The 15896-nt window shown below is 43.7% G+C and overlaps 1 protein-coding gene across 1 annotated transcript in view; it reads left to right on the top strand.

Moving 5' to 3' along the window:
• PSMD1 (proteasome 26S subunit, non-ATPase 1) overlaps positions 1-9523 on the top strand; it is a 182112-nt gene extending 172589 nt beyond the window's left edge. The window contains exons 22-25 of the mRNA XM_033958253.1: positions 5673-5765; positions 6277-6423; positions 8707-8891; positions 9313-9523. Coding sequence (XP_033814144.1) covers positions 5673-5765; positions 6277-6423; positions 8707-8853 — 387 coding nt within the window. The 3' untranslated portion in view covers positions 8854-8891; positions 9313-9523. The remainder of the gene's footprint in view (positions 1-5672; positions 5766-6276; positions 6424-8706; positions 8892-9312) is intronic.
• Positions 9524-15896: the final 6373 nt, after the last annotated feature.

The raw sequence follows: 15896 nt of genomic DNA, 5'->3' as shown, positions 1-15896 counted from the left end.
TCCAGATTGTGATAAGTGAAGTAAATAATCCAAAACAGAAGCCAAGGAGGTAGACACTGGCTCCATATGACGAGTGGAACACCAAGCAGAAAATCTAGTCCATTTCTGGCTGTACCACTGCCGAGTGGATGGCTTTCTGGAAGCTACCAAAATATCTTGTACAGACTGAGAGAACTGTATAGAGTCTGTTAGGTTGAAAGGTGTAGAGAATGCCAAAATTTGTCTATATTATCTTGTTTTGTCCGCCCCAATTTGTTAATTGTTATTTTAAAAACAATTGTTATACGCATTGAAATATATGATATTGCGTAGATAACAAATCCCAATAAAACTTGAAACTTAGACTGCAAGTTGGGATGTCGCAAGGATCCTTGACTCTGAGTAAGCAAAGAGGGAAAAACTGGTAGAAGTAGAGGCTCCCTGGTGCTGAGTTGAAGTAGAAGGGAGTATAATGTTGTCTGGGCCTCCGAGGAGCTATCAGAATCATGGTGGCATGTTCTGTCTTGAGTTTGACAAGAGTCTTGAGAATCAGAGGGAATGGAGGGAAGACATAGAGAAAGTGACCTGTCCAATCTAGGAGAAAAGCATCTGCCTCAAGACGCTGCGGAGAGTATATTCGAGAGCAGAACTGAGGCAGCTTGTTGTTGAGGGGGGACGCAAAGAGGTCTATCTGAGGGGTCTCCCATTGAGCAAACACCTGACATAGAGGCGAGGAATTGAGTGTCCATTTGTGAGGTTGCAGAAGACGACTCAATTTGTCTGCCAGACAGTTGTGCTGACCTTGAATTTATGCAGCTCTGAGAAAGATGTTCTGATGGATTGCCCAATCCCACAGCTTCAGAGCTTCTTGACAAAGGGAATGAGATCCTGTACCTCCCTGTTTGTTGACATAGTACACGGCGACTTGGTTGTCCGTCCGTCCGGTTGTCGTGAAGAAGGTGTTGAAAAGCTTTGAGAGCATTGAAAATCGCTCTGAGTTCCAACAGATTGATGTGTCAAAGATGGTCCGCAGGAGTCCAATGACCTTGGGTGCATAGGTTGACGAGTCTGTTATAAGAATTTTCTGATGAGGAAGATTGTGGAACAGCAAACCTCTGGAAAGATTGGAAGAGAGCATCCACCAGTGGAGAGACTGCTTCAACAAAGGAGTTACTGTAATTTGTTGAGAAAGCGGGTCGGTAGGTTGTTGCCACTGAGATGCCAGGGTCCACTGAGGTATGCGAAGGTGAAGTCTGGCAAAAGGAGTCACGTGAACTGTAGAAGCCTTGTGACCGAGCAGAACCATCATTTGTCTTGCTGAACTTGATGTGAGATGAGACATTTGATGGCAAAGGCGAATGAGGGTATCCCGATGTGGTGGAGGTAGAAACACTCTGAGCTGGACAGTGTCTAGAGTGGTCCCAATGAATTGAAGAGACTGAGATGGGGTCAGCTGGGATTTTGGAAAATTGACTTCGAACCCCAGACTTTGGAGGAACATAATAGTCTGTTGGGTCGCTGCAATAACCCCTTGTTGAGAGGGGGCTTTGATAAGCCAGTCGTCCATGTATGGAAAAACTTGACCCTGGGCACGGAGGGCTGAAGCCACCACCACCAGACATTTCGTGAAGACTCTGGGCGAGTCCGAAAGGAAGAACTCTGTATTGTAGATGAAAATTCCCCACCCTGAATCGAAGATATTTACGAGAGGCTGGATGAATCAGGATATGAGTGTAAGCCTCTTTGAGATCCAGAGAGCATAGCCAATCTCCCTGATTCATCTGGGAATATAAGGTTGGTAAAGATAGCATCCGAAACTTCTCTTTGACTAGAAATTTGTTGAGGGCTCTTAGGTCCAGAATGGGTTGCAAATCCCCCGTCTTCTTTGGGACTAGAAAATAACGAGAATAAAAGCCCATGTCCCGTTGGTTTAGAGGAACCTCCTCGACAGCTCGAAGGCGAAGAAGAGCCTGAGCTTGCTGAAGAAGAAGGGGAAGTTGCGACAAATTGGAAGGACACTCTCTTGGAGGGTGATCTGGATGTACCTGAAGAAAGTGAAGTGAGTATCCCTCCCGAAGGATAGTGAGAACCCAGAGATCTGAGGTGATCATCTCCCACTGGTGATAAAATTGGTGAAGACGACCTCCTATGGGCATAAGAGAATTTTATGCAGGGAGGTTGGCATGCTCAGACTGGGAATGTTAAAAAAACTGAGCTGGTTTAGTCGCAGCAGGAATCTGAGCCTTCTGCTGTCGTTGTTGTGGAGGCCTGGAGAAAGCTGGTGTTGTTTTTTGGGGTTAACAACGCGGTGGTTGCTTGTATGGCCGAGCATGAGGAGTCTTAGGCTTCGGACGAACAAAAGGAAGTAAAAAGAGCGCTCATGTTCAGAGAGGCGCTTTGTAGCAGCTTCAACAGAATCATCAAAGAGTTCATTTCCCTGGCAAGGCAAGTTCATTAGACGGTCCTGCAGATTGGGATCCATATCAACAATTCGGAGCCAGGCGAGACGGCGCATGGCTACTGCAAAGGCCGAAACTCTAGAAGAGAGCTCAAAAGCATCTTATGTGGCTTTCAGCATGAAGAGGCGAAGTTGAGACAGAGTTTTGATGATCTGTTTGAATTCTGGAAGACTTTGTTCTCAAGAACCGGGTAGAATTTAGGCAGTAATTTGAGGAAATGGTTAAAATAAGCCGAGAAAATGTACTTATAATTGAGAATTCTGTTAGCCATCATGGAATTCTGGTATAATCTGCGGCCAAACATGTCCATGGTACGGCCTTCCCTGCCTGGAGGGACTGCAGCGTAAAGCTTAGATGGATGACCTTTCTTTAAAGAAGATTCCACCACCAAAGACTTATGGGATAATTGAGATTTCTCGAAGCCCTTGCAAAGTACTGTGCGATACCTGGATTCCAGCTTGGATGGAATGGCTGTGATGGAATAAGGAGTTTCCCTATTCCTTAAGAAAGTTTGCTTCAATACTGGAGTCATAGGAAGCCTCAAGGTCTCCTTGGGTGGATGAGGCAACTCCATGTCGGCCAAGTATTCAGGTGTATACTTGGAATCAGAGTGGAGCTCCAGATGAAGAGCTTTTCCCATGTTGAAGATGAATCTGGCAAAAGAGGCAGACTTCGAGGTCAAGGCACCTTCCGGAGAAGGAGTGCGAGTCCGCAGAACTACTGAGTAGGAGGGAGAAGCCTCTCTGGAATACTGAGACAGAGGCTTAGAGTCCAGGTGCACAGTGATGGAGGAAGCTGCACTACCTGCGTGAGGAGGAGTTAGTGAGTGTTTGCGCTTCAAAACCCTCAATGGTGAAGTTCCCGGGGTTCGAGGAACAGATTGGGTTGAGGCAGGAGGAGAAGGCACCCTCGGAGGCGGTCTCGATGGAGGAGTCCTCGACCTCGATGGACTTCGAGGAGAAGCAGCCGGTGTAATAGCTTTGCGAGACTTATGTTTAGATTTAGAAGAAGTCTCAGTAGCTTTGGATAAATGAGGCATAGAAGTCTCAGTATCCAGAGAAGGCAAGGGTTTCTGTTGTAGAGATGTCTCCTAAGGAAGCTTGGAAGCAAGATGCCTAGAATTCCTCGAGCAATGCTTCGTTCGAGGTGGAGGAGACTGTGTCCAAGGAGTAGGTGAAGAGTCACTGGATGAGAACCGGCAAGACTTCCGAGGCTTGCCTCTAGGTGCTTCCACCGGGGTCTCAGACTGCCGCTCAGGATGGCTCACAGGAAGCAGGGTCGAGGACAGGAGGAGTTGAGACATGACCGAGGAAATCTGCATGGTCAGAATGGCTTTTAACATGTCCTCAAACATGGGCACCGAGACAAAAGGATCAGGTCTCGAAGGTGCAGCAGTGCGCTCCAAGGAGGGCGACCTCGAGGTTGAGTATTCCCGATGCTTGGTGACATGCTTAGCTGGAGGTCTAGTCGAGGCAGGTAGGCCGGTAGATATGGCCTGGGATGCCTGTGACTCTGGAGGCTTCTTAGGAGTAGTACCTAAAGGAGAGACAAGAGACTTACCCATCGAGGTCTTCAGAGGAGCTGCCACCGAGGCCTTCGAGGCCGAAGGAGTCGAGGACGAGGCCTTGGTGGAGGCAGAAGCTTGAGTCGAGGTTGAAGACTTAGAGGTTGAGGCTGTCCCCGAAGCCGAGGTCGAGACCTTATCTGCCGGCTGGTCCATCGTACCAAAAAGTTGGAGGAGCTTGGCATGGCGCCGACGAAGGACCCGCGGTTGGAGGGTAGCACAGCATGAACAAGCGTCAGGACAATGTTCAGGACCCAGACAAACAATACAATGACTATGAGGATTGGTGATTGAAAGGGTCTTGTTGCACTGGCTACACTTTTTGAACCCGATTAGAGGCCGGGACATAGAAAAAATGAAAATCGACATACCGAATGAGGTAAGCGGCCAGGCCTAGGTCTTAAGGCTGCTGCTGGAAGAAAAAAGAAGAAATAAAAGTTTAAAAAAAAAAAAAATTTATTGTATAAGAAAGAAAGAACAATGAAACGCGAGCACAGCGACTAATAAAATAACAAAAGCCGTGGTGAGAGAAGGCAACGAAGGCTGCAGAGCTAAAGAAGAGGACTTCTCGGCTCCGCGGAAAATGTTGAACTGAGGTTCCTCACAGGAGACGCATGCCCTAACTCGGGTGGGAAGGCACTCGCGCATGCGCAGTGCAGCACTCGGAAGCTCTTACAAAGATCTTCAAGCAAATCTGCTTTCGAGGCTGTCCACTGTGGGGCTCCGTCGGTGACATCACCCACTGTTGAGAATATGCTGCCTGCTTGTCCTGGGATAAATGATAGAGGGTTTTGAGGCATACTCTTTCACCACACTAATTCATGCCAAGGACTGGGAGAGGAGTAGAGTTGACTGTTTGCTCAGATGCCATGTAACCTGGATTTCATCACTGCTCCAACTCTGAGGCCATGTGTACTTGTGGCAAAGCTTTCTGCTTTTGTTGGAGAAATGATTTAATCATTTTCACTGCTACCAAGCGTATCTGGGAACCACATGTAATATTCCTATTGCTTCTCAGGTGCTCTGCTACTCCAGAGCGAGTCTCCTGTGGGAGACTGTCACTAAGTACTATACTCAATACTGAGAGCGCTTTCCATGATTCCTTGTACTGCCCTGAGAGCTGGTGCCAGTGTGGGCCTTATGGATCTTTCTTCCCCACTACTTTCAGTGTGTCCAAGGTCAGCCCAGGAGCCCTCGTTATGTCACACTAATCAGCTCCTGCAGATTCAATAGGAACAGGATTTGATTACAACAGACAATCAGATCAGGGGCAGATTGCAGGACTGATGCTTTGTTTATGGCTGTTGAAGCAGGAAATGGGAGCTATTATTTGGAGGCAGGGAGAGGTAATATCCCCTTCCGTGGATACAGTGTTCATACTCCTCCTGGCGTTATTAGGCAGAATCTGAGATATGTTCTAGGATTTCTTTTTGTCCAAAGAGCAGCAAAGCATCTTCAGAGTTACAGGACTTGGTTGAAACATTTGTGAAAGATGCTGTTTGTAAAGTGCACCCAGGCACTGAAAAAAGTCCATGCACCATAGAGCTTATTGTCAATGTTCATAATGAACTGGGTTCTACACCTCTCAGTCTAAAGTTGGTATGATCTATTGTTTTGTTCTTAGAAAGCTTTCCAAGGCAAGAGCTAATGGTACTGTCTGTTATTGTTAGGTTTCCACAGCTGTTCTGTCCATTACTGCCAAAGCTAAGAAGAAGGAGAAAGAGAAGGAGAAGGAGAAGAAAGAAGAGGAGAAAATGGAAGTGGTGAGTAGAAATGGCTCCGGGAAGGAAGGGGGAGAATTTCAGATGCTAGAAAGGCAGCGTAGGTGCCTACAGTGATCCCTTGCATCTCTGCCCCCAGTTACGAGTTATGAACTTTATAGCAGCTATTTTCTACATGTTAGACACTGAAAGAGCAGAGCACACATGACTACAGATGGGCCACCCAGAACCACAAATGTGCCGCTATGTTGTTCCAGGAAATTGCATTACATTACATTAGTGATTTCTATTCCGCCATTACTTTGTGGTTCAAGGTGGATTGCATAAGAATTGTAGTGAAATTAGGTAATACGAACATTTTAGATTTGATAAGGAGTAGACAGTATAGTAGGTGGAGCTTGGGATGGATCTGGTCGTGTTAAATAGGTTTTATGTAATTTTTGAAGAGTTTTTGTTTCTTTTTTTAAGATTCTATCTCAATAAAATGTTCTACCTCAGTAAAATGGCCTGTTTTACCTCTCTATTTCACTCCCCCCTCACACACTTTTCTTAGGATGAGACAGAGAAAAAGGATGAAAAGGAAAAGAAGAAAGAGCCTGAGCCTAACTTCCAGCTGTTGGAGAACCCAGCCCGTGTCATGCCTGCCCAGCTGAAAGTCTTGAGCATGCCAGAGAGCTGCCGCTACCGCCCCTTCAAACCCGTGAGCATTTTGAGCATGCAGCTCCTTGAGACAGACTGAAATGTTATTAAGTCGCAAACTATGTATGCCACTATGCAGTTTACAAAATGAAACAGCTTAGGAGGGGAAGGAGGGAAGAAAGAGAGCTTGAGACAGAGTTAGAAGGCCGGGGGGAGGGGGAGCATTGGAAAGAACACTAGAGGTGAGATCCAAAGGTTTGCTTGAATAATCCAGTTTGACAGTGTGTTTAAACCTGGAGTAAGATATCTCAAGTCTGAGTCCAGTGGGAGTAAGTTCCAGAACTGAGGGCTCATGTAATTAAAGGCCATATCACGTGCGGTGTCCATACGGAGGACAGAGAAAAGGAAAAGTATGAAGGTGTGTAAGGAATTAATAAGTTGCAGATGTGGTCAGAGCAGAAAGTTAAATATCATGATAAATAATTTTGTATTTAATTTGTGCAGAGAAAGGCAATCAAGGTCTCTTAGAAAGCAGTGGTGAGATACAATCAAAACGAATGGATTTATGAATGATCTATAAGCGTATTAAATCTGAAAGAGGCAGGGCAGTATAAAGAGCATTGTAATAATTCAAACGAGATAAGGAAGAGGAAGAATTGAGTAGAAAGAAATAGATTTTTGTGAAGGGTGAAAAAAAAAAAGGAAAGATGATTTAATAACTGAATGAATTTGGCATTTCTTCATTGGGAAGAAGCAGGGATTTTTCTTGAACATCTGCTTGATCCTAATGGGGGTCTTGATTACTTATACAGAGTTTTCTTGCAGTGATGGGGCGATTGTTATGCATTTTATCAATTTAAACATTATTCTGCTATATGTTTTCATCTGGGAGACAAACTGCAAAAATTCTTGGACTCTATTTCCATGGATAAAATTTCCATTTCAGGAACTCATAAAGCCTTAAATATCTTTGGTCCTTTTAAAGATTTTTGCCCATTGCGACAGCACTGGGAGCAATAGCCGGGAGTCTCAGTGTCCACTTAAGACATTTGGGCAAGTATCAAAAGAATCCCGTCTAAAGCCCATGATGCTCAAATGAGAGAATGTATTTTTTGAATATTTCACTTTCCAGATGCATAAGATGATATATATATTTTTTTTTTACAATTGCGCTTATGCTTGAAGTGTAATTTGGAGGAGGCTACTTTTTTCATGCCTTTTGGCTATACCCAGCTGTTCAAGCTTTCTGGAAATGGGTTGGGACATATATCAGGCGAACATTGGTACAAGGATTGGTTCACTCCCTAGAGATTTTATTGTTGAGACTGCCAGATTCGGGTGGAATCCAGGGGAGGGGACCTAGACTCTAGGTCAGGAAGCTGAGTTTATTGGGCAAAAAGCCATCTTGAAAGAATGGACAATAGATAGCTCTCCCTCTTATTAGTGTTGGAGAATAAAGCTTCATGAAATGATGGGATGGCTCGTTAGTCTAGTGGTATGATTCTCATTTCCCAGACAAGCCCCTCACTTTCTAGGGCAGATCCAAGGTAGCAGAAGGGCATGGCTTGGTACTAATGAGACTTTTTCTTGGGTTTTGGCCACGAGAACGGGATACTGGGCTTGGTGGACCATTGGTCTGACCCAGTAAGGCTATTCTTATGTTCCTATGAGGCCAGGGATGCTAAGGTTACATATAAACGTAAGAAACACTTTCTGAGTGTTTGGGACCCCTATTTGAAATTCCTCTCACATAGAATGCGCAGCCAGATACTGAATGTGTTATAAAACTGAATGAACTTGAAAGCTGTAGGTCAGCTTCCTATCCAAAGGGTGACCCCCCCCCACCCCGGATCTTGATAGGACCACTATAGGGAATGGGTCTAGAAATAATGTCTGATGGTGGGGTAGAGATGTTAGGGAAGATATTGAGAAATAGTTGGTTACCTGTAAGCCATGATAAGATGAGGAAGAGGTGATGACAAAGGGAGAATCTGAACGTCATCTGTCCAGTACGAGGGACTGCAGTCCTCAGATTGTCAGAAGAGGAGCTATAAAAATGTTGAATAGAGTTAGAGCAAGGATGAAGCCCTGGAGGGAATTTGGAATATATGACCTGTAAAAGAGCATTTAAATCAGACAAGGAGCATTTTTCAGAATGAATTTAATTTAATCACAAAGCGTTTGCTGAAAAATAAGATATAGAAGAGAGACTTAATTATAAGGGAGGAAAAAACTCTTCAGGACTGAGGAAAGTGCATTTGTAGTATTTAAAGAAGATGAAAGTGCACCATCTGATGGTGCCTCCAGACAATGGTGCATTGAGAATTTCTTCCCTCATTCACAGCTCTCCATTGGGGGGGTCATCATTCTGAAGGACACGAGTGAGGAAGAGGAGCAGCTGGTGGAACCAGTGGCTGCACATGGGCCAAAGATTGAGGAAGAAGAACAAGAACCAGAACCCCCAGAGCCTTTTGAGTACATGGATGACTAGAATACAGAGATTCAGACGCTCCTGGAGCACTCCTTCAGGTAAGTAGCCTGCAAATATTTCACTCCTACAAGAGCTCCACAGAACAAGGTAATTCAAGCAGCATTTTTCCACAAACAAGATCATAGTGACTGGTGGAAGAGTAGGCTTTGATACTATATCTGGATATATATATAATATGCTTTCATTCTAGTGCTTGTATTTCAGAGCAGTACTAGGGGAGATACTGATACTTCATGGCCATACTAGGTGGTTTGCTTCTTGAGCACTGACAGAATGGAGCAGATGAGAGGAAGTGCTGTCCTTTGACTTCCACTTCAGACTAATGTCCTCTTATTCCATAGGGTCTTGATAGTCCTTTCTTGTAGGAATGGAAATGTGAAAGAATTAACCCCCTTTTGCTCTAGAAGTATCTGGGATTGGCAGTGAATGAAAGGTGCTGTTTGTTTTTTGTTTACTCAGGTTGTCTGTGGTATAGAGGCTGCTGCGCCTGGCGCATATGTCCTGTACAAGGATTTTGCCGTGTTGTCCTGCTGTAGAACGTGTGCTGTGGCGCCACCTGCAGTTTGCCCTGGAGAAGACTCTCCCTGTGTCTCTTCAAGAGGAACGATACTGTAGCTGGTGTAATCTTCTATTGATTCCCTTTTCAAATAAATCTATGAACCAAGCAGTTGAGGAGCGAATTTATTTGCTCATGTTCTGTGAAGGGATCTTCCTTTTGTTCCATGACTATTTCTTATTTCATGAGTGTGATAAGCCAAGGAATTTTACAACCAATGTGTATATAGTACAGTTCCTTTCTTTAGAAAGCTTAGTAACTAATATCTGCTCTAAAGGGACACTGAATCCCAGAAGTCACAAAATCGATAAGAGTCCATGACATATTCTTCCTGGGGCCAGGGAATATAGGTTAGATTATCACATGTCAAGGTATAATGTAAGTCTACAATGAGGTTTGAGCATCAGCCTTTCTGCAGTCCATCCATAATAACAACAGCTGCGAGTTGAACCTCGGTGCATGAGCTGCAGACTGGTTATTATATAACGCATTGCAACCTGGTTATTCTCTTTAAGGACTCCATTATTCTATGGAGCTGCAGGTCATGTTTCAGAGACCAAGCAGCTAGCAGTTTTATACAGCCCAGCATCCATTTTTAGAAAATCATCAAATGAAGATTTTAATAATTGTGAAAATGTGAGGAGAAAATCTGGAGGCATTTTACCTGAAAAAAAAACTGAGCAGCCTAGGAGGACTTCACAATCCCTCTCTGTCCCTGGTCTCTTAACTGTGAAGGATTTGCACCCACAGACCTTTTGTAAGTGGAATTTTGCTGCCTTATTTCACTCATGTCTTCTGCACAGACTTTAGGTGAAAGTTCTTTTGGTTGTGTCCCTGCGGTACACACAAACTTGGTTCAAACAATGTGCATTAGGTGATGTGCGATATCCATAGCTCCATCACATTCTTTGAGCAATAAACTTATCTGAAGGTAAAACAATTTAAGCTGTCGCAGTCTGATAAAGTGATCCTTCTATCTTGAAGCTTCATTGAATATGAAGTGTTTGATGCAGGTAACACACAGATCCACCTTGGGCACGTTCTTGCATCTGAGCTAATTATATTCCAAAAAAAAAAAAAAAGACACCCCTTCCTTCTCTCCAGATGCATGTTGATTCTTTCCATTCCATGTTACAGCATCCCATTGTTTGTGTGTCAAGTACTATGTAGGAGGTTAATTGCACACTCTTTGCACTACTTGACTCTTGGACAGTGGTTATCTTTGGAATTTCCTAAATACATAAAACATTTAGAGAAGTCCTTTGTGATGTCCCAGGTGGAGTTCTGCTCCTGTCTACCCCATAAGTTCATATCCATGACTAATCAGCTCCTTGTTGAAAGACTTTGATAACCCTTGGGGAGAGTCTTTGATGGAGTTCTTTTTTCAAATTAATTGCAATAATCAGGAGTGTTCAGCCATCTGCTTCTAACTCCAGGAAGGACAATGATTAATTCATAGGAAGATAAAAAGAATTGATCAAGTGTCCCAGCAAGAACTGAACAATGTCCCATTCATGAGGCATTTCCCATTGGCAGGTCACTAACAGATTGGGAAAGGCTTGGATAATTTCCTGGAGGAAAAGGCCATAGTCTGTTATTGAGACAGACATGGGAGAAGCCACTGCTTGCCCTGGATCAGTAGCATGGAATGGTGCTACTCCTTAGGTTTTGGCCAGGTATTAGGGACCTGGATTGGCCACTATGAGAACAGCTATGGGGATTGATGGACTATTGGTCTGACCCAGTGAGGCTATTCTTATGCTGTACAGGATAATCTGTGGAAATTAATATAAACAGTATCCTCCATAAAAAATGCCGTTCTTACCAAGTCAAATGTGGCCATTGCCAGGCAGAATAGTTCATATGGAGATCCTAATGAGGGATTTGAGAACTTGTCCCCCCTTATAAACAGACACAAATCAATGTGCAAAAGTTTACACACTGCTGATCATATTGTGCCTCACTGGTTCTTGTGTGAACAGACTCTTGACACAATCTCTTCGAAGTACAAGTTAAACACACAATAGGGTAGTTTTTCAAATGGGTTTAAGAGGCAGGGGAGACATAATTTCTATCTGCTGGTTTTAACAGACTGAAAAAAAGAATATGGCAGGTGTAAAAATCTGGAGACCTAGTTGATTGTTACTACTATTTTTAAAAGTTCATAGACCCAAATGGTTTAGTGGCTTTTTGTGTGAAGACAATTCCGTGGTTGACCAAATGTCTGCTTTTAACTAATCAGGGCCTTCTCTAAGCAGTTGACGGAATATTTGAAAATGGAGATAATTCACCCTACAACGCAAAAAAGTTCCAGCTAGCAGTTTCAACTGTCAGAAACATTGTTCTGAAATGCAAATTACATGGAAAAGCTGAAGTCAAAGCACAGTCTGGAAGAGCAAGAAAGAAAAATCAAAATCTCTGCTAGAACTGGCTGAAAATGGTCAGATCTGGGCAAACCAGAACCCACCGATCACTGCAGAGAGCTGTCCGCATCCAAAGCATAGCATAACATTGATCCTTCTGTGTAGGAGATTGTTCAGAAGGAACCCTTTTCTATGACCTTATCACAGTGATTGTTTAAAGTATAGGCATAAGAAAACCTTGTTGATCCAGAAAACATTGGAGCAAAATTACGCACTTTAGCTCTAGGCAGTTGGTGACTCGGCTGTTCGAGGAGAATAAAGCGGGACAGTTAAAATCCTTGGGGTTGAGCACAACGGACAGTAGGGACACTAGGCATCAGGTCCAAAATTGAAGGCATTCTTTCCGTATCTTACCACCCATTTGCTTTTTACTCATGTGCTCTCTCCTCTCCCTCCAGAAAATCTACCCCACCCTCTCCTCCTCTCTACAGCCAGCTGTTAGCATTTTCTACTGGCCCGAGCATCCATTCCTACTGATTGTGGTGGGAACCCATTATTCTGAAATCTCAGTGGCATCAAATCCCATTAATGATCTAAAGAGATCATTATCAATGCATTAGAGGTGGACTGAAACTGTATAATCATTTTTCAGCTGGAAAAAAAAAATGAAACGCTACCTAAAACTTATTGCCTGATTTCAGCCAAAACCGAAAACTAAAGTTGGTTGTGTGAATGTGAATCAATTTTAGGAAGGTAAGTTTTCCTGAAGTGTAAGACCCTTGCTTTTGCATGAACCATCTTCACTTGTGTCCAAATACTGACCACATCACCTTTCACCACAGCTATGTCAGATGACCGTCTACTCAATAAATGCTCTCCATAGTCACAAGCAGCAGGTCCTGCGTGTTTAACATGGTTCTCTTTGTAGAATTATGAGAGCTCATGGATTTAATAAGATATTACTAGTTAAGGGCCCCTAAAGTTTACTTAAATGGTCTCTCTTCACAGGTATCCAAAAATTGACCTAATTATTTCCCTCGTTCTTTTTCTTCCTATTGATGAGTTGGGATTCATAAAGCAAGTTTGAATGATGGGTGGGAGGAAAGAAGGGATCCATCAGCTCAGAAATGCATGAAGTGATTTCAATATTATTTGCTCTCTTCCCTTTGAACTTCTAATATTAAAGTTAGAGGGAACAAAAAACAATGCAGGTAAATTTAAATTGTCTAAAGAAAATTTTTCCTGTAAAAGAGTTTCAAAAATAACACAACTTAACTAGCAGTATAAAAAGTATGACAAAAACACTTCCTTTTTATTCTTTTTAATCCAACAAATGCTATAAAAAAAATTGAGAATGTCTTCCTGAAAATATAATGGAACATGTTAATAATCAGCTGCTATTTTGATGTATTACCCTATCCTGCTTGTACAAATTGATAACTTTATATATTATGTATAACTCTATGTAGGATTATTAGGATTATATGCTTGTAACCCGCCTAGAACTCTGATTGGTGAGGATTCAGCAGGTAAAGAGTGCCTACACAGGTGCACCTGGAGTAGTTGCCTGTAGTATTCCGTCATCCTGTGAACGCCAAAGGAGCTCTCTTTGGCACCATGAAAGTTCTAGGTCGAGCATGAACAGTAAGCTTGAGAGACAGATCATTCTCCCCATACCCTAGTCAAGTGAGGTTCATTGTAGGTGCAAAACTTAGACTGTAAGCTCTTTTGGAAAGGGACTTATTCTTAATTACTTGTAATGCTAAAGGAATCCCTGAGTATCATTTGGAAAGGTGAGCTAAAACTCCAAATTATTAGAGTGCAGGGTCTAGTTTCCTCTCAATTTTTATCCTAAACTCATCAGACCTCTGAGAAAGCAGTGGAAGTAACCTGCACAGAGCAGAAATACTTTGAACAGTTGTGGAAGGGAGAGCAGGTGTCTGGTTGCTCACAGCATGATGGCTGAAATGTTGGTTCCACTTAGAAGTAGCAAGACTTGGACAACCAAAGCAATCATGACGCCAGCACATAGAGCACAAGTCTGTTTCAGGAAACATCTCCACCCTGCATGCAGACTCCTTAGAAGTAAGCTGGACTGCAAGAGAGGAAAGTTTGAAGATGAAAATGGCACTATGAGAAACATAGAAACATGACGGCAGAAGGGGCCATAGCCCATCAAGTCTGCCCACTCTATTATCCCTCCCCAAACTACCCTCCAAGGGGTCACGCACAGGTGGCATCACCTCTACAGGTGGCATCACCTCTACACTACCCTCGTAGAGATCCGACATGAGCATCCCATTTTTTCTTAAAATCTTGTATGCTGCTGGCCACGATCACCTGCTCCGGGAGATCATTCCAATGGTCTACCACTCTTTCTGTGAAGAAGTACTTCCTGGTATCCCCATGAAATTTCCCACCCCTGATTTTCAGTAGATGTCCTCTTGTGGCCGAGGGACCTTTGAGAAAGAAAATGTCGTCTTCCACCTCTATGTGACCAGTGATGTACTTAAATGTCTCAATCATATCTCCCCTCTCCCTGCGCTCCTCGAGAGAGTATAGCCGCAATTTATGCAGCCTGTCATCGTATGAGAAATCTTTGAGCCCCATGATCATCCTGGTGGCCATGCGCTGAACCAACTCAACTCTCGGTACATCTTTACGGTAGTGTGGCCTCCAGAATTGTACTCCAGATGAGGTCTCACCATGGTTCTGTACAATGGCATTATGACTTCTGGCTAACAAAGCTTCTATGGATACAACCCAGCATTTGTCTAGCCTTGGATGAAGCCTTTTCCACTTGAATGGCTGTTTTCATGTCTCCACTAATGATCACCCCTAAATCCCTCTCTGCTGTAGTCCTAGCCAAGGTCTCTCCATTCAGTGTGTATGTTCTGCACGGATTATTGTTGCCAAGGTGCATGATCTTGCATTTTTTCGTGTTGAAGCCCAGCTGCCAGGTCGTGGACCAATGTTCTAGTAAAAGCAGGTCTTGCTTCATGCTGTCTGACAAATCATTTTTACTTACAGTGTTACATAATTTGGCATTGTCGGCGAATAATGCTATTTTACCTTGAAGCCCCTGCGTCAGGTCTCCTATGAATATGTTGAAAAGGATTAGACCCAGGACCGAGCCCTGCGGCACTCCACTGGTCACCTTCGACGTTTTAGAGAGGGTACCGTTAACCAACACCCTCTGAAGTCTACCACTTAGCCAATCGTTGACCCATGCAGTTAGTATTGCACCTAGTCCCATTGATTTCATTTTGTTCAATAATCTACGGTGGGGGATGCTGTCAAAAGCTTTACTGAAGTCTAAGTACACGACGTCCATGGACTCTTCCCTGGTCTAGCTTTCTAGTTACCCAGTCGAAGAAGCTGATAAGGTTGGATTGGCATGACCTACCCTTGGTGAAACCATGTTGATGGGTATTGCGTAAATTCTCGTTCAGGATAGTGTCTAATTTGCATTTGATTAGCGTTTCCATGAGCTTACTCACCATGGAAGTGAGACTCACCGGTCTGTAATTCACAGCCTCTGCCCTGCAACCCTTTTTGTGTAGAGGAACGACGTTAGCTGTTTTCCAGTCCAAAGGGACTTTTCCCGTACTCAGGGAGAGATTGAAGAGTAAGGCTAATGGCTCCGCTAGGACATCACATAGTTCTCTGAGCACCCTGGGGTGCAGATTGTCCGGTCCCATGGCTTTGTTCACCTTGAGTTTTGATAGCTCATCGTAGACGTTACTGGGTGTAAACTCGTTCTGAAACGGGTCTCCTGAGTTATGCTTCTCCTGCAACTGTTGGCCGGACCCCGGCGCCTCGCAGGTGAAGACTGAGCAGAAGTACTCATTTAGTAGTTCGGCTTTATCAGCGTCTGATTCTGCATAATTCCGTCAGGTTTTCTAAGGCATACTATCCCATTCGTGTTTCTTTTTCTGTCACTAAAGTACCTGTAGAAAGATTTGTCCACCTTTTGATGTTCTTCGCTAAGTTTTCTTCTACTCGAAGCTTGGCCTCTTTGACTGCCAGTTTGACAGTTGCTGACTTGGCCATATATTTTATTCGAGCCTCTTTTTCCCCTGAGCGTTTGTAGGAAATGAGTGCTCGCTTCTTGTCTTTGACTA

The sequence above is a fragment of the Geotrypetes seraphini genome, chromosome 9 (genome assembly GCF_902459505.1).
Source record: "Geotrypetes seraphini chromosome 9, aGeoSer1.1, whole genome shotgun sequence".
NCBI lineage: Eukaryota > Metazoa > Chordata > Amphibia > Gymnophiona > Dermophiidae > Geotrypetes > Geotrypetes seraphini.
The sequence above is the reverse complement of the archived record's forward strand: the minus strand, read 5'-3'. Positions and strand labels throughout refer to the sequence as shown.